This window comes from Haliaeetus albicilla, chromosome 8 (genome assembly GCF_947461875.1).
Source record: "Haliaeetus albicilla chromosome 8, bHalAlb1.1, whole genome shotgun sequence".
Taxonomy (NCBI): domain Eukaryota; kingdom Metazoa; phylum Chordata; class Aves; order Accipitriformes; family Accipitridae; genus Haliaeetus; species Haliaeetus albicilla.
The window spans coordinates 43,623,265-43,645,874 of NC_091490.1; the positions used below are offsets into that span (position 1 = coordinate 43,623,265).

The following is a 22,610-nucleotide window of genomic DNA, read 5'->3' on the forward strand; positions in this document are numbered from 1 at the left end:
GAGCGCTGCAGCCCCCTCCTCCACGGGCCGGGGGCGGCGGGGATGGGGATGCAGTTGTCATGGCAACCCCGCATCCATCCTCAGCATCCTCAGCCGTGCTGGTGCACCAGCCCCGCTCAGCCCCACCGTGCAGCCACCCCCCCATCCAGCCCGTCTCCAACCCCGCCAGGGTAATGTCCTGGACCCCCCCCAGCTCCCCCTCCGACCGTAGGATGCAGCCCCAGAGCACCCCGCACACCCCAAGGGCTGAGCCCAACTGAGCCTTCACTGCCCCCCCCCTCCCCAAACCACCCTGCAGCATCCCAGGACCCCACAGTGGCACACAGCCCCCCCCCCCCGCAAGGACCAGGGGAGCCCCCCAAACACAGGAGGCAGAGAGCAGCCGGGAGCTATCCTCTCTTTAATGCTCATTTTCAACACATTTGCCAAACGGGAACGTGGCGTGCAAGACGGGGAGCGTGCCGGCGTCCGTGGGCAGGGGCTGGGGGGGCTACAATTCCCCCCCCCCCCAACCTCCAAACCAGCTTCCAGCTAAGAAAAAATATATAAAGCACTACAGGTGAAACATTCAGTCCCCCCCCTCCCCGAACACGTAGGACAATACAATCCAAGGTAAAAGCCCCCACGGCTGCAAGCTGGTGCCCGGGATGGCATGGGGGGGCTGGGGGGGAGTCCACAGATAAATAACCTCCCTCCAGACCAGGTTTGGTTTTGTTCAGTTTTTGCTTTTGTTTGTTTTCTTTCTTTCTTTTTTTTTTTTCTCTTCTTTTTTTCTTAAAAAGTCATTACAAAAAGAGCCAGCGAGGAGCCTCCTACAAAATGGGTTAGTGTTTGCCCCAGCCAGGGCGGGCAGATCCTGCACCCCCCCCCCAGCCCATCCGTCCCCGCTCTCCACTCACAAAACCCCTTAAAAATTGCACGTGACATTTGGTTTCTTAACAGCCTTCCAGCAACTCGAGGGCTTGGGGGTGGATGATGGGGGGGGAAAGCTGCCTTCCCCAGTTGTGTCCCCCCCCCCGCCCCACCAGCTGGGGTGCAGGGTCAGGCCCCGCAGCCCCTGCTGCTGGGGAGGGAAGAGCCATCAGTGCAGCAAGCTGCCAGGTCTCAGCCCGATGGAGAGGAAAGCCCCCCCCAGCTGCTGTACATGACGGGGGGGACACACACGACGACACAAAACCGCTCTCGGTGGCCACGGGGTCTGGCCATGACTGGGAAGGGGGACGACGACAGTGCCAGGGACAAAGCCCATGGCTGTAGTGCCGGAGGAGCAGCCATCGCAGCCCCCCGAGCCTGGGCACAAGCCCTGGCGCTGCCCCACGGGGATGGGACCCCCACCCTGGGGTGGCCAAGATTGTCCCACCAGCCCTGTGCCCCCCAGGAAGGTGACCCAGCCCCCCCCCCCCCCCGAGGGCCAGGGCTGCGGGTACTGGGGTGGTGGGGGGTTGGCAGTAGTGGCTTGTCCAGGGAGGGGGTAGGAACAGCAAAACAACAAAATTTACCCTGTTAAATCGAGCACAGCTGGGGCTCACTGCCTCCTCCCCGGGAAATGGCTCAGCACCGCTGCTGGATGTAGGGGGGGGGACAACAGATCCTGCCCCCCCCAAAAGGCAGGGTGGTCACCCTGTCCCCGGTTGGTCCCTCACCATTCCCCCCCTCCCCAGGACGGCGGTGGGTGCAGAGCGAGGAGTGCACGGCTCCGGCGTGGGCATGCGGGAACCACGCGGCGTGTGAGGGTGCGGCGTGTGGGTGCTGTGGGCTCGGGGTCCCCGGAGAGCCCCTGCCAGTCCTGGGGGGGGAGAACGACCCCATCTCCCCCCCCCAGCAGAACCCCCTCTCCCTCCCCTCCGAGCCACAGTAGCCGGGGGCTGGCGCAGCCCTGAGTCACCGGGTGCGGAGGGAGGGAGAGGGGGGGGCTGACAGAGGCAGAGGAAGGTGGGGATGAAGGCCACGCCGCAGCCCACCCCCCCCCTTTCAGAACTCCACCTTGCAGGCAGGGAAGGTCTCATCCTGCATGGCCACGGTGCTGTTGCTGCCCAGCACCGTGATGCCCAGCTCCTGCTGCCGGTCGTGGGTCTCCTGGTACCACTCGTGCATCACCAGCGAGTCAAAGGTGGGGATCAAGGTCACCTGCAAAGACACCCACCTCATCGCATCACCGCGACCCACACCCCCACACCCCCCAGTACCGGGAAGGGGCTGATCCCACTGCTCCGGGTATCCGGGGAGCAAAGGGTGGGGGTCTCACCTGGATGTCGGTGCCCCACTGGTGCTTGCCGGCAAGCAGGGCGTCGAGGAGGGACCGCAGGACGCCCTCCTTCAGGTGGTCATCACCGCTGACCACATAGCAGAGGGAACGGACGCGCCGGAAAAACTCCTCGTCCACCGTCCGGGCGCTCCAGGAGCCGGGCAGGTATGCCAGGTCCACGTAGACGGGGGGGCCAGGGGGGGCCGCAGCCCGTGTGCCTGCCAGCACAGGAGTACAGGAGCTGTGAGCGGCAGCCCCCAAACCCCCCGCCCCCCCCAAACCCATTGCACGGCACCAGCGGTGCCTCCGAGCCGCTCTAGCACGGCGACACCGGAGCCGGCAGCGCCCACATCCCATCCCCATCCCCGTACCTGCCGGCGATGCCCTGCCAGCTCCCGCCAGCGGCCGGGCTCCAGCGCCGCGGGTGGTCCCCAGGGTGCGGGCGTCCCCGCCGGAGGGTCCCTTCTTGTCCCCAAGGGACAGCCTGGCTTTGTCCCCAACGTCACGGGCCGAGCTGGTGGGACACCTGGCCTTGGGGGTGGAGGTGGGGTGCCGGGGGGGCTCAGCCCTTGAAGCAGCGGGTGCCGAGCCCACGCGGGACGGGGTCCTCTTCACCTTGCCGGAGGGCTCCTTCTTCCCGGCGCGGGTCTGCTCGGCCGGCAGCGCCTCGGGGTCCACCATGCAGATACCGGGCTGGGCGGGGATGGGGCAGGGGTCCTTCATGGGGGCCGGCAGCGGGTCACGGGCCCTGGCCGTGCCGCGGGTGGGCTGCTCCGAGTCCTCATCTGACTCCAGCCCGTCGGCCAGGATGGAGGGGCAGTCCTCGGTGGCCGGAGGGACGTCGGAGTCGGAGAGGGTGGGCAGCGACTCGCTGACAGAGGTGGGGGGTGTCTCGCCCACCGGCTGGCGGGGCCGGCCCCGGCGCTGCACCAGCTCCTGCGACGGGTCGCTGTCCGACAGCTCCCGGGGGCTGGCGGCGGCTGAAGGTGACCGCTCCGATTTGGGATGCTCGAACTCGCAGGGTGACACCAAGCAGAGGTCCACATCGTGGGGCGAGTCGGAGCGGCGACCGGGCCGCGTCACCGCATCACCGTCAGCCCGCGGCGGGTGGTGGCACGGCCGCAGCGGCAGCGACAACCCGCCTTTGGTGGCCTCCGGCTCCGGCGTCCCCCCGGTCCCCCGGGACCGCCTGCCCTCCTCCGGTGGGGACTCGCTGACGGGTGGCAGCACCTGCTCGAAGGAGACCGAGAGCGACTCGTCCACCTCGGTGGAATGCGGGGAGCCCACCTCGGCCGGCAGCGAGGGGGTGGTGATGGTGGGGGACACGTCGGGGACGTCGTCCTTGAAGGGGCTGAGGGAGAGGCAGCCCGCCTGCTTCTCCTGCGAGGAGCCGGAGCCGTCCTGCGAGGCTTTGCCCCCGGCCGGCGGCCAAGGGTTTGGGGCCCGGTTGGTGCCGGCACCCGGCTCCTCCGTGCCATCGTCCACTGGTGACTGGTGGAAGGGAGTGTGCCCGGCGCTGGCCGGCCCCGAGCTGGCTGGAGACATCATCTCCAGGGTTTTCTCCTCGGAGCTGCCGCAGGCATCCTCGCCGCCCTCGGGGCCGTGGTTGAGCATCCCGGTGGGCGTCAGGTCGAAGTTGACGCTGCGGTCGCTCTTGGGGGTCTTGGCCAGGGGCGAGGGGGGACAGACGGCTCTCAAAGGGCTGCTCTCCAGGTAGCGGAAACGCTGGGGGCTGTCGGGGTCCTCCAGACCATTTTCCAGGCAGGATGAGTCCCCAGGTCCCGACGGCTCCCCAGCCCCCCCGTTCTCCAGCGGCGAGGGCTCCAGCTCGCTCTCGGCTGTGGTGATGCCCTCGTCCGTCGATTCCTCCTTCCTCCTCCTCCCGCTGGCCCCCAGCGAGGCAGCCCCCCGGCCTCGCTCGGCCTCCGGCAGCATGTCCTCAGGGGAGGAGGACTTGGAGCCATCTGATGTCCCCGGCTCCTTCCTGCCACCTGCCTCCCGGGGGGTTTTGGCCTTGGGCTTCTCTGGCTCCTTCTTGAGGGGCGGTTTCTTGATGCTGCCGGCCTTGGCCGGGAGTTTGCGGGTCTCTGGGACCGGCGTTTTCCGGACCAGGGTCTTGGCAGAAGTCTTGGCCTCTGCCTTGCTCTCCTTCGTGTCCTTCCGCAGCGTCTCAGCCTTCACCTCCTTCTTCACCACCTTCACCTCCTTCTTGGCCTCCCCCTTCACCTCGGCCCCCTCGTCCTTCTTCAGCGGCTTCTTCTCCTCTTTCCGGGGGACAGGCTCCTTCTTGGGCACCGCTTTCTCCTTGCTTGGCTTTGTCTTTGCGTCCACCTTCAGCTTCTCCATCGAAGAGTCTAGCTTGGCCCGAGCATCCTTGGCTTTCTCCTCTTCTGACCCCGCTCTGGCCGTCTCCCCCAGGGATTTTGGCTTCTCCTTGGTCCCTACCTTCATGTCCTTCCTCTCCACCTTTGATGGAGCCTTCTCCTTCGGCGCCGGTGCCCCGGTGTCCACCAAGCTGAGCTTGGATGCCGACTTCAGGCTCTCCTTGCTCTCTGCCCTCCTTTGCTTGAGTGGTTTCTCAGGCTGGGGCACGGACGGCCCTTTCAAGTCATTCTTGGTGACCACGGGATGCTTGAGGAACTCCAGGTGTTTCACCTTCTCCAGCCCCTCCAGGATGCGGCCCTGGGGGGTGCAGCCAGGGAAGAGGACCCGGATGATCTTCTCCGAGGGGCTGACGGGGTGCCAGACGAGCAGGGCGCAGACGGAGGTCAGGCACTGCAGGGGCAAATCCTGCTCCTTGGGGTAGCTGTTGCCCGACCACTGCTGCAGGAGAAACTCCAGCTCCTTGGTGCCTTTCACGGGGTTCAGGACATACATGTCCAACCGGCCCACTCCCATCTTCTGGAAGAGGACGGTGGGTTCCGCGCGGGGTCCGCTGTCCCGGGCCAGCGGGTTGGGACGGATGCCCAACTTCTCCAGGTAGTGCAAGGTCAGGGCAGCCTCATCGCAGCTCTTCAGCACCCGGGAGTTGCCCTCGATGTCCTTCAGCTTCTCGGAGGCGTTGAGGAAAACGACACCCAGTTCTGGGGAGATGAGGTTCTTTGCCCAGTCCCCGTTGCCCTGCGAGCCTTGGGACGGATCCTCCTCCAGCTCAGCCAGCTTTCTCTGCAGCAGGCTGTTGACGCCGGGCAGGCTGTCTGTGCCCGCATGTGTCACCAGGATGGAGTCGATGCGGTCCAGGTGCCGGACCAGCTTCCAAAAGGATGACTTGGGGTTGGAGCCTCCGTTGACCAGAACGTTGAAGCCGTTGACGGCAAAGAAAGCCGAGTCCCCTCTCCCGCCCGGGAAGATATAGCAGCAGGGCTTGGAGAGTTTGAGGAAGCCGACCATGGTGGGGGGCTCGAGGAGGTCAAAGGGGGACTGGGGCTCCAGCGACTCCGAGAGGTACTCCATGAACTCCTCCAGCCCCTCCATCTCCGGCAGGATGCAGCCCGGGTTGTAGCGCAGCTCGATGAAGTCCTGGAGGTTGTGGTGGTCCAAACCCGAGTCCCTCCACTCCCCAAAGTCGGGGCAGCTGATGGTCAGCCTGGCCTTGGCTGAGGGGTCTGCGGAGCTCAGGATCTCCCCTACCTGCGAGGGGACAGGGCCAGCCAGAGCTTCAGGTGGGACAGAGCACCCAGGGCCAGAGACGTGGCAGCCTGGGGGTGCCCTGCCCGAGCCCCCGCCCCGGGCAAGCACAGGGCACCCCTTCCCCAGGGGCTCCTGCAGGCCCATCCCACTCCCCACACCTGGTGCTGGCCACCAGCATGATGCCCGGGGTGGGGGAGCCGGTCCCTGATTTACACACCCCCCCAGCTGCGGCTCAGGGCCAGGATGCAGCCGATCTCCCCCCCCCTCCCCAAGCCCTGTGGCGGGAGGGATGTGCCGGCGCGGCTGCCTGCAGAGCAGACAGCTGGGCCAGCCTCCCGCTCGCGCTGCCGCCATGCCCAGCTCCCTGCCGAGACGCCGGAGAACGTGAGCAGACAGTCGCTCCGGCAGTGCCGGCCCACGGCCCCCCCCCCCCGCCATCCCTGCTCATCAGCAGCCAGGCCTGGGAGCTGGCAGGAGCAGGCAGCTTCCTTTCTGGGGGTCCCTGGCACCGCACCTCCTTGTCCGTGAAGATCTGGATGAAGTCCCGCAGGGAGAAACAGCCCGTCTGCAGCATCAGCTCCCCCGTCTCCTCCACGCAGGGCCCCGCGAACACCAGCAGCTTGTGCTGCGACACATCCGTGATGAGGTTTCGCAGCTGAGGATGGAAGGGACACGAGGACGGAGGGGACATGAGGATGCCAATGGGCTCCATGCCATGGCACCCCCCTGCCAGCGGCTCTGAAGGGGCCACAGTCACGCCCCCCGGCCCCCCTCCAGCTCACCTCGTCACACAGGGACTTGTCGGAAGGGTTGAGCAGCACCAGGGTCTCCAGCACATCTCCCCGGTGGTGGAGGGTCCGCTGACCTGCAGGGAGCCAAGGGCTGACACCCGCCCTCCCCAAAATGATGGGGCTGCACCCCAGTTTGGCCTCGTCCCATGGGGATGGGATTGGGAGGGGGAACGACAACGCACGGCAGCAGGGCCAGCGCCTGCCCACTTCCCCCGCGGAAGAGGGACAGCCACTGTCCCAATCCCGGACACCGTGGAGGCCAGTGGATCCGCTGAGCTGAAGGACACATTTCCCGTGTCCTTCCTGCTGCAGGGAGGGGAGGAAAAAGCTGGGGGGTCAGGCTGGAGGAGCACCTTATGCCCCCCCACCAAGCACCGCAGCACGGAACAGGCACCAGAGCGGCCCCGGCATCCCCGGCTCCATCTTCTTTCCCTTCTTTCCGTGGGAAATCACATCCTGCCCCAGGACGGGCGAAGGAAGCAGTTTCTCACGTGGGGGATCACAGGGCTTGGCCATGGCAGCGGGGGGGGGCCCACAAAGCAAAGCCTGTTCCCGCAATGGCCGGGGGGGCGGCGGGGAGGGGTCCGGTGGGGAGGGACTCGCACATCCACATCCGTGCGAGTCCCTCCCTGCCGCCCCCCCCGGCTGTAGTGGGGAGGGTTTCCCACACCCCACAAATTAAATACCAGCTGGGGGCATTGCATGGCCCCCTCTTTTACCTTTCACGATGCTGGAGAAAGTGGCTGAGTGACGGGACACGAAGAGCTTCAGCTGCTCATCCAAGTTGCAAGAAGAGAGGTCGATGTCCCAAGAGCGGATTCCTTTAGAGAGGAGGGGGACACAAAAATAGCGGGGGGTGGGGGGTCAGCCCCAATAGCACCCACCAGCACCGTGCCCCGACATCGCAGCACCCACATGACACTGGTTTATGCAAGAAGCAGCATGGTGGGGACTGTATCCCCCACCATGCACCCTGGTCCCCCCTCTTACCTTGCCCCAAGACACAGCCGTGCCGGCCCGGTGGCTTTTGGGGTGACCCCAGTGGGTCCCCAAGCCCAGCCGGACCCCAGCATGAGGCCGATGCATCGATCAGCTGCCCGGCAGGCGAGCACCTTGTGCGGTGACTCACGGCAGCACCAGCTCTGCCAACCCAAAACCCCGGCCCCCGGGGCGATAGGCGCACCTTGCCGGCACCTCTTCAAAGGTGGCAATTAAAGGAATTAACGGTGCTGGAGGATTCGGCACACAGGGTGCTCCCGCCGGCACCGACATGGGTGTTCCCGGGTCCCAGAGCAGGATCAGGAACCCCCAAGGCACAGCCCCAAAACACCCACAACCCCTTCAGGACCCCCCCAGGGGATTCATAGGGGGGCTGCCAGCCCCCCACCGCAGCAGCCGACCAGTGTGGCCGCAACCACTCTCCACTAACGGCCCAGCAAACCGGCGGACGATGGCGTAAGACAGCCGGGCCTCGGCGCAAGGCGGCCCTGGGGGGGTTGCACAAATTTTGCACAAGGCGCCGGGCGAAGGCTGGGGCCGTTTTTGGGCGGTTTCGCTGCTTGGGGCCAGCGGGGTTCAGTCCTGCCCTCGTAGGGTGCTGGGTCCCACGAGTGTGGGGTGGGGGGTACACACAATGGGGCAGTTGTGGCAACACGTGTGTGGGTGTCCCGTGATTTGGGGGACCTGCTCCAGCGCAGGGCTGCTCCGATGCCACGGCCTGAGGCCCCCCCCAGCTCCAGCCACAGCTCAGGGAGGGCCAGGAACACGAGATGGGAGCAGGGGCTGAAGGGGGTCCCTGCAGCACGGCCCCTCGCCCCGGGTGAGCCCAGCATCCCCCCCCCCCGCCCAGCCTCTGGCCCCCACAGCTGCGTGGGCCAAGGTCCCAGGTGGTGACAAGTGGAGGGGACAGGTCTCAGGGGTCCACCCGCAGCCCCAGAGCTTGGGGATAGACCCTGGGGGAGAGGGGGCAGATCCCTAAGGTCCAGGGGGGCAGGTCATGGGGGCGGGGGGGGCAGCAGCACTTGAGCGGGGGGGACAGATCCTGGGGGGTCTGGGGCAGGAGATGAGGCAGATCCTGGGGGGTCTGGGGCAGGAGATGGGGCAGATCCTGGGGGTCTGGGGCGAGAGAGGGGGCAGATCCTGGGGGTCTGGGGTGAGAGAGGGGGCAGATCCTGGGGGGTCTGGGGCAGGAGATGAGGCAGATCCTGGGGGACACATCCTGGGGGTCTGGGGCAAGAGAGGGGGCAGATGCTGGGGGGCAGATCCTGGAGACCTGGGGCAAGAAAGGGGGCAGATCCTGGGGGGGCAAATCCTGGGGGGTCTGGGGCTGGGGAGGGAGCAGAGCTTGGGGGTCCAGATGCTGGAGACCTGGGGCAGGAGGGGGAGAACCGGGAGGGCCCGGGTGGGGGGTCAGACCCCGGGGACCGGGGCGGGGGGGTGTCAGACCCCGGGGTAGCTCCGGGGTGGGCGGATCCGGGGTGGGGGGGGACGGGGGACGCGGTGCAGGAGAAGGGCAGAGCCCAGAGCATCCTGCACGGGTGAGGGCCAGTCCCACGGGCCCCGACACCGGGGCAGCACCGGGACCACCGCGGCCGCCACCGCGCCCCGCGGGCTCACCTCGCTCCAGCTGCTGCAGCGCGGCGGCCAGCAGGCCGGGCCGGTGGCAGCCGCCACCCACGATGGCCAGCAGCGAGTAACGGCGCGGTCCCGCGGCGGGGCCGGGAGGAGGAACCGGAATCGCCGTCGCCGCCGGCACCGCCCGGCCCGCTTCCTCCGCAGCCCCCGCGGCCCGCGCCGCCGCCGCCGCCGCCGCCGCCATCTTCGGCGCCCCCCGCCCGCCGCGCCGCGCCGGGCCGCGGCCACGCCCCCGCTGCGTCACCGCCCCCAAGCCCCCGCCCCCGCCCCCGCCACCACTGATGTCACCGCCGGCCAATGGGGGAGAGCGGCGGGGAAAGGGAGGGGAGGGGAGGGGAGGGAGAGGCGGCGGCGGCGGCGGGCGGGGTGGTCTTAAAGGGGCAACGGCGGGGTGGGGCCGCCGGGGATGGGGTCCGGTCGACCGCGCAGGGCGGGGCAGGGCAGGGCAAGGAGGGGGGGGGGTGCAGGCCGCACCGGGTGATGCGGTACCGGGGTGCACAGAGCAATACTGGGGTGCACAGCGCAGGACCGGGGTGCACAGCATAATACTGGGGTGCAGAGCGCAGTACCGGGATGCACAGTACAATACCGGGGTGCACAGAGCAATACTGGTGTGCACAGCACAGTACTGGGGTGCAGAACGCAGTACCGAGGTGCACAGAGCAATACTGGGGTGCAGAGTGCAGTACCAGTGTGCACGCTGCAGTACCAGGGTGCACAGAGCAATACTGGTGTGCACAGCGCAGGACTGGTGTGCACGCTGCAGTACCGGGGTGCACAGCACAATACTGGGGTGCACAGCACAGTACTGGGGTGCAGAACGCAGTACCGGGGTGCACAGAGCAATACTGGGGTACACAGCACAGTACCGGAGTACACAGCACAGTACCAGGGTGCACAGCGCAGTATTGGGGTGGACAGAGCAATACTGGGGTGCACAGCACAGTACTGGTGCGCATAGCACAGTGCTGGGGTGCACAGCACAGTACTGGGGTACACAGTGCAGTACCAGGGTGCACAGCACAATACTGGGGTGCAGAGCACAGTACTGGGGTGCACAGCACAGTACCGAGGCCGTGCAGCACGAGGCCATGTTGTGCCCAGGGGGTGCAGCGCAGCAGGGTGCAGCGCAGGGGCTGTGCAGGGAACGCAGTGCAACGGCTGCAGGACCGAGCGGCCGCGGGCCAGCCCGGGGCTGTGCGGTGCAATGCAGCGCAGGGCCTGGGCGACGCGCTACGTACGATGCAGGATGGGGGGGCTGGTCCATGTAGGCCCCTCGCGTCCCCCTGTCCTCAGCCTCTCTTCTCAAACTGCTTCTCCACCCATCAGCCTCTGGTGGATCAGGAATAACCAGGGCCGTGACCACAAGAGCCCCCCCGGACCCAGCCGTCAGCCCCCAGCCCACCCCGGCAATGTCGTGTCCCCCCCGCTCCCCCGCCATGCATCCCACCCCAGCCTCGGATGCCCCACACAGGCCTGCAGCAGGATGGGACCCCACCCACCCACCCTGCCCAGCACCCCAGGACCCGTGCCCAGCAGCAGAAGGGTGCTGGCCCCCCAGAATCCCCCAAGAAGCAGGCAGCAGGCGTGAATCCAAGTCGTTTAATGTGACTCTGGCCCTGGACACCCACAGCCCCATGGGCCAGGGCACCCAAGGGTGCTGTACAGGCACATCCAGGCATGTCCCGGTGCGGGGAGGGGGCCAGGGGCCCACGGCTGCCCCTCCGCTGCATGGGGCACAGCCTGGGCCAGCAGCATCCTGGCGGCTGGTGGTGTTCCCGGTGTCCTCGATCCCTTAGGAGCACTTGAGGATGAACAAGTTGCAGGCGGTGCCGCGGGGGCAGCTGCAGAGCTTCCCGATGCGTGCCCCCCTCCGCACCGCGCAGGGGTCCCCAGGCTCGCACTGCAGGACAGCACCCGTCAGCCCTGGAGCTCGGCCAGCCCAGACCCCCCCAGGGCTGGACCCCCCACGACCAGCACCCAAAGGGTCCAGCTCCGGTGCCAGCCTGAGCACCCAGGGCTGAGCACCCCCCACCCCGGCCGTACCAAGGGCACCCAGCTCAGCCTCTTCTCCACCGCCGGCAGCTCCCTGCTCCCGAGCTTCTCCAGCACCTCCTGCAGCGCCTCGACCTGCCGCAGACAGCACCCTGTCACCCCAAGCCCCCCAGGATACCAGTGCCAGATCCTGTCCCACCCATGAAGAGCACCCAGTCCCACAGGTTGCACCCTGGGGTACAATCACCACTCCAGACCCCCTGCGCCTGGCTCAGGCTCAGTCCCTGCCAGGGGGAGGAATCACGGCTGGGGCAGGATCAGGGGTCTCGGAGTGGTAGGGTGCATCCCACGCCCCCTGGGTGCAGCCCCATGTCCCCTCCCTGGCACCCACCACCTTCTCCCACCCGGCACAGCATCTCCCTTCACCACACTTGAGCCAGGGCAGCCCGTTGGGGCAGGATGTGGAGGGAAAACCAGGAAAAAGCTACAAATTGCCACATGCCATGGGATGGCCCCGCTGCCCCCGGGGGAGCTGCTTCGAGGATCCCCCCCATAAGTGCTCAAGAGCAGCAGCAGAAAACCAGTGGCGAGGTCTTGGTCTCCCCCTCCCCAATGCCCCAGCATGGCCAGAACCAGCCCCCAAACTGGGGCAATGGGAGCATGAGTACCCCAAGGTGCCCCAGAGCCACATGGGGGCTGCTGGGGGTCCTGTCCCCCCCCAGACACCACTCCCCAGCCTCTTACCAGCTCCGTCTCCTCCTGGCTCTGCCCGGGCAGGCTCTTGCCCGGCTGGAGCCCCAGCACTGGCTCTGTGGAGCCCAGCAGGATGAGGCCAGAGCTGGCCAGGCAGAGCAGGCAGAGCCAGGCGCTTTCCATGCTCCCGGTGCCAGATGCTTCTCCGGATGCTCCCAGATGCGCCCGACTCAGCTGGCTTTATAACCCCCTCTGCCACCCCACCGCAGCCACCGACAGTCACCGGCGTGGGCAAACACCTGCTGACGCAGATGGGGAGCAGGCGCTTAGCGGGTGCGTGTGTGTCCCCCCAAACCTTGATGCTGTCATCAAGCTGGATGGGGGACACATGTTCCCGGGAGATGTATCCCCTGGGACACACGTGCCCTGAGCCGGTGGCAAGGAGCCATCGGGATGTACGTCAGTGCCACGTCCAGCCAGAGCAGCCCAAGAGCCAGCGGGCGCAGAATCCCCCGCCGGGGCTGAGCCCCCCCAGCCCCGCAGCGAGGCAGAGGCCACTCTGCCAATTCCCTGAGCAAACACGGCTGTGGCGTGGCTCATCCCGGTGCGTCTCACCCGCCGGCGCGGCGCTGGCAGAGCCCAGGGTCCCTCCGGGGACGGCACAGACAGGCTGGCACACGGGTCTCACAAACAGCTTTATTCCAAAGGAGGGAACGGGGGGTGGGGGACACAAAGTGGGTGCTGCAGCCCCCCCTGGGCCAGGGCTCTGATGCAGAGCCAGCCAGGGAGGAGAAAGGCTGCTCCCCCCCATCCCTGCAGCCAGGACCCCCGTGGGGGGGACCCCTCCACAAGTGAGGGGAGAGCAGGAGCGCAGTGTTGCCCGACGGCTGCCCCTCTGGCAGGGCACAGGATCCAGCTGGAGGAGAGCGGACACGGGTGAGCGGCAGGGAATGGGTGATGGGGTATCCCAGCCCCCTCATTCCCATGTCCCACAGCCACACCAAGTCCCCCAGTGTCCCCATGGGGTCCCCCAGCATCCCTGTGGGGCCCCCCGCTGTCCCGCAGCCCTCCCAGGTCCCCCGTGCCTCCCCTCCACCCCGAGCAGGGTGGTGATGGGAGAGCAGGGCCCTGCTGGGAGCACAGGGAGGGGGGTCCCGGTGCCGGAGCGTCCTCAAACCCACCTGCCCTCCTAGCTGCGTGGGGGCTTCTGCCTGCGGCCTGGTCTCAGGGGGGGCTTGGCAGCCTCTGCCCGGCCTTCCTGGAGGCCCTGAGGCACAGAAGAGTGGGGGGGTCAGGGGGAGACACCCTCTCCTTCCCCCCCCGCCCATCCCATTCACCCCCCCCAACGTACCACGTAGAAGCCGGTGTGGTACCCACTCATGTACCAGGCCATCAGCATCGCGGCCAAGGCGCTCTCCTCCTCCTCTTCCTCCTGCAGGGCGTGCAGCGGGGCTGGGGGCCACGGTGGGGGCATCACCTACCAGCAGCACCCACAGCCCCCTTAGGGAGATACAGGGGGGGCACGGGGTGCCCCAAGGCTGGGGGGATGGCGGGCACTCACCTCAGGGGGCTGGGGGGAGCAGGGCACCCGCTTGCCCTTCCTCCTCCTCATGCTTGGGGGTGGCTCCCACGATGAGGGGGGACCCTCACCCCCCGGGGTGTCAGGGGACCCCCAGGCCCCGGGGCGGGGGGACAAGAGATCGGCCAGCGCCTGCTCCTCGGTGTTGCCGTAGCCGTCAAATTCCACCAAGCACGTGCCGGCGGCGGGGTCCAGCGCCCGCAGGTGGGCAGGGTACAACCGCCCGTCCCCTGCCCAGGTGGTGACGCAGGCGTCGCCCACCCTCCACTGCAGGGAGATTTGGGGGGAGGGGGTGTCAGGTGCTGGGGTCACAGGGGGACAGCGTGGACCCCAAATCCCAGGGGGTTTGGGTACACGGCTTGCTCACCTGGTGGCCTTCCTCCTCCTCCTCCTCCTCGCTGGGGATCACGCTCGAGGTGGGGGTCTCGGAGTCACCGTCCGACCCCTCGCCCGGGGGGTCCCGGGGGAGGGAGGTGCGGGGGCAGCGGAACGGGGCAGCCCCCGGCATCATCGCCTTCCCCGAGGACGAACCCCTCGTCCCGGGGTCGGGACCCTGCGGGCAGCAAAGGCGACGTCACGGAGCGGGACGGGGACACGGGCACCCGCGGAACATCCCGGTCCCATCCCGGACACCGGCTGGACCGGGGCGCCGAGACCCGCCGCCCCCCCCCTCCCCTCCCGCCGCCGGTGCCGTCCCCCAGAGCCGGGTTCGTCCAGACCCTCCAGCCCCAGTTCGGTGGCCCACAGCCCCGGTGCCCACCCGCGGCCCCGGGGCACTCTCGGCCATGGCCCGGTGCGGGCGGCACCACCCCCGCGTCCACACGTGGCCCCGCGCCCCGCCCACAGCTCCCCGCGCCCCGCCTACCTACCCGCGCGGTGCTCTCTGGGTAATGTAGTCCCCGCCCTCCCTGCGGAGGCGAGCGGGGCGCGCCGTGACTACACTTCCCAGAGAGCAGCGCGAATGGGGCAGCGAGCGGGAGGGCAGAGCGCCGCCGCTGCCTCTCCTGCCCCCTGCTGGTACGGAGGTGTGCATGGGTGCAACGAGTTGCGGCCTTTCTCGGCGGGGCGGGGACGGGACACTGGCGGGGGGGGGAGCGGGGGGGGGCGGTACCGGCACCGTGGGTGGGCGGCGGGAGCGCCTGCAGCCGGGAGAGCCGCCCGGCGGGTGTGCAAGGCCGCGGGGCAGCCCCGGCAGGTGGCAGCCGCCGCCCGCCCCAGCCCCGGACCTCGGCCCGGCCCCCCCCCCCGCCCGGTGCACGGAGGTCCCAGAGCGTGTCCCCGTTTCCCCCGGGTTTGAGCGCACCGACACCCCCCCCGCCGTTACAAGTGCCGGTGCACGGACCGACCCCCCCGACCCCCCCCCGCTGCCGTCCCCGGTGCACGGACAGACACCCCCCCTTGCAGACCCCGGTGCACGGACCGACCCCCGGTGCCGCCCCCGGTCCACGGTCGGCCCCCCCGGTGCACTGACAGACCCCCGGTGCCGCCCCCGGTGCACGGACAGACGCCCCCCCCCTTGCAGACGCCGGTGCACGGACCGACCCCCGGTGCACGGACAGACCCCCCGGTCCATGGACGGACCCCCCGGTGCACGGACAGCCCCCCCCCCCCGCCTTGCAGACCCCGGTGCACGGACAGACCCCCCGGTCCATGGACGAACCCCCGGTGCCATCCACGGTCGGACCCCCCCGGTGCACAGACCGACACCCCCGCCCCCCCCGGTGCAGCCCCCGGTCCCCGCACGGCCCCGGGGCGGGGGTTCCCCCCCCTCACCCGCTCATCCCCACGTGGGACCCGCCGGCGGCGTCCAATCCCCGCAGCGCCCGCCCGTCCTTTTGTGCCGGATCAACCAATAAGTGAAGAGGGGGCGCCGCGTGACGCCCCGCCCCGTGGCGGGAGCCTATAAAAGGCGACGCCGGGCGCGCCGGGGGCTCAGAGCGATCGCGCTGCAGCTGCGGCTGGAAGGGATCGAGCACCGCGACAGCACCGCGACAGCACCGCGACAGCACCGCGACAGCACCGCTCTCGGGATTATCTCACTTGGGATTTGTCTTCTTCTCCCGCGGAACCCGCGGCCCCTGGGCTCCCGCCCCGGATTACAATTGCACCATGACCCTGGAGGAGCTGGTGCCTTGCGATAGCAGCAAGTAAGTGCGGCGGCCCCGGGTCGAGGGGGTGTGGGGGGGGGAGATCGTTCTTGTCGTTGCTGTTGCTTACCGGTTCTCTTACGCTCCCTCCCTCCCGTAGGATGCAGGCGGTGAGCGAGGCGGTGGAGCGGGTGCTGGTGGCAGCGCAGCGGCAGGACCGGCTGACGGTGGGGGTCTACGAGTCCGCCAAGCTGATGAATGTGTGAGTATCCCGGGGGGGGGTCTGTCCGAGTAGGGTGGGTGTAAGGCAAGATGTCAGTGCCGGGGGAGTCCGGACAGCAGAGTTTGCATGGGGAAGGGGGGGGTGTTTGGCCAGGAGTGGAGTTAGCAAAGAGTTTGGGGGGGGGGGGGCTGCCTGGAGCAGCCGCAGTGCTGTGGGTGGGGGGTCTGTCCCCCGTTCCTTCCGTGCACGCAGGGAGGTGGCCCCGGTGACATGGGGTGTCAGTGTCCCACGGGTGTGACAGTACCGGGGTGGGGGGGGTTTGCACCATCCAGAGCTGGTCCGGTCCCCCCCTAAACGCCCCATGTGCCCGCAGGGACCCCGACAGCGTGGTGCTGTGCTTGTTGGCCACCGATGAGGAGGACGAAGGTGACATCGCCCTGCAGATCCACTTCACCCTCATCCAGGCCTTCTGCTGCGACAACGACATCCACATACTGCGCGTTTCGGGCATGCAACGCCTGGCCGCCATCCTGGGCGAACCCGCGCCGGGCACCGAGCCCCGCGATCTCCACTGTCTCTTAGTCACGGTGAGTGGGACGGTGATGCACTGGCAAGCCCCGTGATTCACGCCGGGCATCGCGCCAAGGACGGGAAGGGGGACGCAAACACTCAGGGCCACGTGTTTGGGGCGACGGCGGCACTAACCTTGTGTTTTTGCTTCCCAGAACCCGCACACGGACGCCTGGAAGAGCCAAGGGTTGGCAGAGGTGGCCAGTTACTGCGCCGAGAGTCGCGACAAGAACCAGTGGGTGCCATACGTCTGTCTGCAGGAACGCTGAGCCGGTTCCGGCTGATGCCCGGCTCTGTATCTGAAGGAGGAGGGGAAAAAAAAAAAAACTAAAACAACAGAAAGAAGGAGAAATGGCCAGTTAAAAAACACAAACCCAAACACCCACCGATTTTATTTTTCTTTTTAACCGGAGAGGAGAAAGGAGCAGCCCGGCCGCACCGGTGGGCATGGGAAGGAGGCGAGCCGCGGCCGTGCCGTGCCGGCAGCCCGGTGGGACGCTGGCCGGAGCGCACCGGAGCCGTGCCGAGGAGTTGTGCTTGGCCTCGGGGACCGTGGGACCGAGGAGCCCCAGGACGGGCGCTGCAGGGCGGAGATGGAGACTGTTTTGTTTTCTTTTTGGCATCTGTGACTCGGCGGAGGCGAGGTCTGCAGAGGGACGGATTTTTGCAAATGAACTGCTTTTGCCGAGGGATAAATTATCTGCAGCGATGGACCTGCGCTGCCAGTGTCGGTTTTTGCACTCAAGCCACTTGGAGACCCTGATCTGAATCTATTCCAGAGTCTATTCTTATACCGATTTACGAAAATAATAATTATTTGCAATAAAATGTCTGAAGTCACGGGTGTCTGCCTTCCTCTGCTCTGCCGGAGCCGTTCCCACGGGGAGCGGGATCAGCGGCTCCCGGGCTGGTTTCGGGGAGGGACCCCCCCGGGCTGTGCTTGGCACCGGCCCCGCTCCCAGCTTCCCCCCGGGGTTCTGCGGGGGGGGGGGGCCCTCAGGGCAGGGCTGGGGCATTTCCTACCCATGCACAGCCCCCTCACCCCCTTTCTCCAAAAAAGGGTCATTCCACAAAAAAACCACCCGCGGTCGGGACCCCATGCATGGCCCTGATGTCCGAGGGAAACTGAGGCACAGCCTGGGGGCTGACCTGGCGTTTTGGGACCAACCCCCTGCCAAACCGCAGCTCCCTCCGGCCCCCCCCCGGCCGTGGGAACCAGGACTGCCCGTGGGCTGAGCCCCGCTGGGGCCCAGACCCCCTCAAGCCCCCCCAGGAGCCAGGACTCACACAGTGCTCGGCGCTGCAGATACCCATGGGGCTGGGGGGCTGCTCTGACTGGCCTCTTCCTCCTGCAGCCCCGGGGGGGGTGTGTGTGACCCCACCTGCACAGATAAACCATCTCCACACCTGCCTGCCCCACAAACTGTGGGCACCTGTGCTCTTAAAGGACACCCCCCCCCCAGAGATGGGTGCCCAGACTCCTGGGTTCTTCTGCCACATACAGCCCCCACCCCCGCCAAGTGGGTGCCTGGATTTGGGGACAGGGAGAGAGGGATGATGAAGGGGAAACTGAGGCAGCGAACTGCGGGTGCAGCGGCTGCCCTCCCTGTGCCACCGTCCCGGCATGGTGGGGTGCGGCGTCCCCCCTCTGTGGGCAGTGGCGACCCCCCCCGGGTGCTCCCCAGGTCCCCTCCTGGGGGGCAGGAGCCACCTGCCTGTGCACAGAGGTGTGCACATGTGTGTATATGTGTGCGCATGCATGTGCACACGTGTGTGCGTGCCGGGGCCTGGTGCGGCACGGGAGCTGCCAGCCCTGCTCCGAGCGTCCCGGCATTGGCGCGTCGGAGCAGGCCCTGACCTGAGCTCACCCGCGCTCGCCCCCGCTGCACCCACCCCAGTTCACACGCGCGCACACGCATGTACACGCACGCATGCACACGTGACATCCCTGGGCACCACGCTCTGTGCACCGGTGTCAGCCCGGGGTGACGGTCCCGATTCTGCCCTGGCCGAGCCACGTGGCCGGGGACACCCCGTCCCACCGGGACGCGGGGACCTGCCGAGGGCCGGGATCTGTGCCAGCCCCGTGGCCAGCACGGGGCTGCTGGGAGGGAGCTGGGACTCAGCCGGGAAGGCGATCCTGTCCGGCTGGGACACGGTGTCCAGCCTGCTTGGGGACACAGTGACCGTCCCATCTGGCTGGGGACGTGGTGGCTGTCCCAGGTTGCCTCATGTCTTGGGGAACATGCCCTGCGCCCTCCCTTTGGGCTTTGACTGCAGGGGGAAACTGAGGCACAGAGGGACTGTGGTGGGAGTGTGACAGCCGAGGTCACCAGGACAGCTGGGGACCCGTCCCAGCCCTTCTCCCACCCACAGTGTCGCAGGCTGGAGCCATCCTCGGGGCTGTGGGAGTGGGTGCCCCCTCCCAATGTAGTGTGGGGGGTCCCACAGGACCAGGCAGGCCCTCGGTGGGGGCAATACCCCCACCCCCCCACACATGGGGTTGAGCTGGGTGTCCCAAACCATGGCCCCCACCCTGCAGCCGGGCTGGGGGGGGACACACACAGAAAAGGACCACCCAGCCTGCCCCACCGGGTCTCCCCAGCCACACCTGCAATGAGCTGGCAGGTCTCAGCTTGGAGCCCGGGGCTGAGCAGGGGGGGTGATGGGGCTGGTTCAGTGGGGGCAGGATGAGGCCCTGGCCCTCGGGGTGGGGGAACAAGCCAGCCCAGTGGGGAGAGGGTGAAATCTGCCTGCAGCCATCAGCTCCCCCAGGCTGCACCCACCAAAGCAGGGGGAGGGAAATGGTGGGGGAATACAGAGGGACAGCGGCACCCTGGGAAGCTGTGGGGCTGTGGGGTGAGTCACGGCCCTGAGCCTTCCTCACCTGACCACGATCCTGGCAGGGCAACCCTCCTGTGCCTCAGTTTCCCCACCTGCAGAAGGGCCACGTCACCCCTCTCAGAGCACAGTTTGGGAAAGCAAGAGCCTGAGCACCGAGTCTGGCTCCAGAGGGGGGTGGTCTGGGGGGGGACGACACAGGGACCCCCTTGTCCATCCCTGGTGGGGAACAGCGTGGGGTGCTCTGGGTGAGCCCAGGAGCAGCAGCGAGGGACACGGCTGCAGCTCACCCTGTGCTTCCAGGCTGCTGGCAAGGGGCACGGCACAGCATGTGCCAGCCTGGGGGCACCCATGGGTGTTAGTCCCCAGGAGCACCCAGAGAAAACTAGGAGGGAAAGGGCCGGAGGGCAGGCTGAGCCTCCCCGAAACTCATTTCACTGGTGAGGCAGAGGGTCACGAGGCCCCGGTGACCCCGGCCCGCATCAGCGCCGCCATTCCTGCCCCCGGTGTCACCGGGGAGGACACACCGTGCCCGCGCCGCGCAGCCACCCGTGTGATGAGTGCGTCAGGCCGGGCTGAGTCACGGCCCCGGGGCCTTGGGGGGGGGTGGGATGGGTGACAGCCCCCCCGGACCCTCCCTGCAGCCCCAAGCAGCGCACAGCCAGCCCCACGGCGCACTGCACCCCCCCCAGCACCCCAGCCGGGCAGGACACCCACAGCGCAGCTCCAACCGCAGCCCACCCCGGAGCACACATGGAACCGCCCACACGTGTGCCGGATCACGCACACGCAGACACATGCACACACATGTCACCCACCCCCCACATTGTCCCTGCCCCCCCCCCCCCCGGACATGGAATCCCCCTGGGTCCCCCCCCAGACAGCAGCGTGGTGCACCCCAGGGGCCTGATCCTGCAGCGGGTCATAGGCAGGAGAGGACCCCCCACCCTGCCCAGGAACCCCCAGGACCCCCCCCAGATCCCTCAGTGCTGCCCCCCCCCCCCCATGGACCCCAGAGACCTCCCCCCCATGGACACCCCCCCCCCAGCAAGAGGGTGTCAATGGGACCCCACAGTTAGTGGGGGGCAATGGGACCCCCTCCCCATGTAGCCACAGCTCCCGCCCTTGCAGCCCCCGGCCAGGGCTCCCCGGCTCCCCCGGGTTCCCCCCCAAGCCGCGGCGTCCCCAGGCTGGCCTGACTCACCGCGGTCCCGGCCGAGCGTGGGGGCGGTGGGGATCCCGGCTGGACGCTGAGCCGCACTTTCCACCCGGCCAGAGCCAGCCCAGACACCGAGGGTGGCTGCGAGGTCTGGGGGGGGGGCCCTGATTCAGCACCCACAGGGCCACGTACGGCTGGACCCCCGCCCCGGCACCCTGCCAGCACCGCAGCACCGGAGCGAGGGATGCCGGGGAGAGGGGTCCTGGGACTGGGAACGAGGGTCCTGGGACTGGGAATGGGGGTCCTGGGCTGGTTTGGTTTGGCTGGCGAGAGCTGTGGCCCACCACCGCCGTGACTCCCAGCATCCCCGCCACCGTGGCCACCGGCATCCCCACCGCATCCCTCCGGCATCGCCACGGCGGCGGGGCCAGCGGCTGCACACCTTTCCCTGGCACAAGGTTTCAGTGTGCCGGCAGCGTGGGGAACCGGCCAGGGCCAGCCCGACGCCGGGAGCGTTAACGCCGGGCGATAATTAGACCCTGGGCGATAATTAGACCTTGGGGGCTTGCAGTGGGGCCGGGTGTGCAGGATGGGTGCTGGGCACACACCCCGAGCCAGACGACACCCCCCCAGAACCTGGCACAGACCACGTGCAAGCAAAAAAACACACGCGTGTGCACACACGCCTGCAGGCACACGGCACCCACACGCGTGTGAGCACCGTGCCGGCTCGGGGACGTGGCTGAAACCGGCCGGTACTTTTCCATCCCGGCACGTGCCACCATTTTCCACGGGAAATGTCCGACCCCTGGTCCCAGCGGGGCTGGGGTTGATGCCAAGGTGGGGGGGGGTGGATCTGTGTGTGGCCCCCCCTCTGGTCTGGGAACGCTGGTCAGAGCGGTTCCTGGAAGAGGAGGGGAAGTGTTTGTGTGCGTGTTTGTGGGTGCAGGGGGTCCCGGTGACCGGGGGGGCGGGGACGCGGATGCGACCCCCGGGGGCCAGCCCCCGGGGGTCGCATCCGCGTCCCCCCCCCCCCCCCGGTCACCGGGACCTTGCATGCCCCATGCATGGAGAAGGGGGCTTATGTGTGCCCATGTGCATGCAAGGGGGGGCTCAGGGATGGGGGGGGGTGTTTCAGATTGGGGGGGGCACACTTTCCTGGCTCTGGGGTGGCTGCAGCCAGACAGGGCCGGGCCGGATCCTGCTCTGTCTGAGCCCGGCGTGTGGGGAGGCCACAGCTGGTGATTTATGAGTCTGGTCTGGGTGGCTGCTGGCGGCAGGCAGCGGGGCTGGCTTCGTCCCCGGGCTCTGTCCCCGTCCGCCCCTGCATCCACCCAGGGAGAGACATCGGGGAGCCCCCGGGCATGGGGCTGCCCATCCCTCTGCCAGAGGTTTGGGGGGGGGGGTGTGTTTGTGACATCGCCCACCCCAATCCCGCAGGAACCCCTCTGGCACCTCGCCCCATTCCGAGCTCCGGCTGCGAACAAGCAGCCTCCGGAGAGGGGGCTGTGCCACAGGTGGGGAAACTGAGGCACGGAGCCAGGGTGGTCCTTGGTGGCTGATGGGCTGTGGGGTCCCCACGCTGCACCCCGCTCGCCTTCCACCGTGAGGGCTCGTGTCATGGCGCACGGAGGGGGGAGGCGGATGCCGGAGCAGGAAGCCGCCCCGTGGCGTCACGGTCGTGGTCCCGGTGCGTCGCGGGTGTCCCGGTGTCCCTTGCGTCACACGGGGGAGAGGAACGGCTCGGGAGCCCCCAACCGCGGCGGGGGCGGGAGGTGGAGGCTGGGGGACACAGAGGGATTCCCCGCCGTGGGATGCGGGTGGCCCGGAGCCCCCTGCGGTCAGAGCGGGGCTCTCCCTCGCGTGAGTCCCCGGGGATGGTGGGATGTACCCGGGGCCACGCGGTGCCGGGGTGGGGGTGGGGGGGTCCCGGCTGCGGTGATGTCCCCATCCCGGTGCACACCAGTATCACCCGGGCGCTGCTGCAGGCACACGCTGGTGCCAAGCCCTGGTGGGTCTGGTGGGACCCGTGTCCGTCCACGGGGCCACCTCGGTCACGTCCCCGCAGCCCCGGCCTCCGGTGCCAGCAGCTTCCCTGGCCCTGACGCCAAGGGCAGATAATTATAGCTGCAGAGAAGCTAAAAATAGCCCTGTGAAGGAGGG

General features: G+C 68.1%; 4 protein-coding genes across 7 annotated transcripts; 1 reads left to right on the plus strand and 3 right to left on the minus strand.

Annotated features, from left to right (window-relative positions):
- Positions 1-383: 383 nt before the first annotated feature.
- MAP1S (microtubule associated protein 1S) lies at positions 384-9,510 on the minus strand. Its single transcript, XM_069790536.1, has 7 exons — positions 9,283-9,510; positions 7,386-7,487; positions 6,658-6,740; positions 6,390-6,530; positions 2,617-5,875; positions 2,246-2,463; positions 384-2,127 (listed from the first exon to the last, which is right to left on the minus strand). Exons 1-7 carry the CDS (start codon positions 9,482-9,484, stop codon positions 1,972-1,974), a joined length of 4,161 nt encoding a protein of 1,386 aa, XP_069646637.1. The 5' UTR covers positions 9,485-9,510; the 3' UTR covers positions 384-1,971.
- Positions 9,511-10,888: 1,378 nt separating this feature from the next.
- Positions 10,889-12,623, minus strand: LOC138686593 (cocaine- and amphetamine-regulated transcript protein-like). The gene is made up of 3 exons (XM_069790543.1): positions 12,040-12,623; positions 11,347-11,430; positions 10,889-11,203 (listed from the first exon to the last, which is right to left on the minus strand). Exons 1-3 carry the CDS (start codon positions 12,169-12,171, stop codon positions 11,096-11,098), a joined length of 324 nt encoding a protein of 107 aa, XP_069646644.1. The 5' UTR covers positions 12,172-12,623; the 3' UTR covers positions 10,889-11,095.
- A 41-nt stretch (positions 12,624-12,664) lies between these two features.
- On the minus strand, positions 12,665-15,319 carry LOC138686591 (survival motor neuron protein 1-like). 4 transcript variants are annotated; one of them, XM_069790539.1, is made up of 6 exons: positions 15,228-15,319; positions 13,935-14,120; positions 13,550-13,834; positions 13,340-13,465; positions 13,170-13,255; positions 12,665-12,904 (listed from the first exon to the last, which is right to left on the minus strand). In XM_069790539.1, exons 1-5 carry the CDS (start codon positions 15,237-15,239, stop codon positions 13,178-13,180), a joined length of 687 nt encoding a protein of 228 aa, XP_069646640.1. In that variant the 5' UTR covers positions 15,240-15,319; the 3' UTR covers positions 12,665-12,904; positions 13,170-13,177. The 4 variants fall into 4 exon arrangements, with proteins under 4 accessions (XP_069646640.1, XP_069646641.1, XP_069646642.1 ...); XM_069790540.1 differs by having other exon boundaries at positions 15,208-15,234; XM_069790541.1 differs by lacking the exon at positions 15,228-15,319 and adding an exon at positions 14,328-14,439 and having other exon boundaries at positions 13,340-13,420.
- Positions 15,320-15,481: 162 nt separating this feature from the next.
- Positions 15,482-17,287, plus strand: GADD45B (growth arrest and DNA damage inducible beta). Its single transcript, XM_069790542.1, has 4 exons — positions 15,482-15,714; positions 15,815-15,916; positions 16,251-16,464; positions 16,603-17,287. Exons 1-4 carry the CDS (start codon positions 15,677-15,679, stop codon positions 16,714-16,716), a joined length of 468 nt encoding a protein of 155 aa, XP_069646643.1. The 5' UTR covers positions 15,482-15,676; the 3' UTR covers positions 16,717-17,287.
- The last annotated feature ends 5,323 nt before the right edge of the window (positions 17,288-22,610 follow it).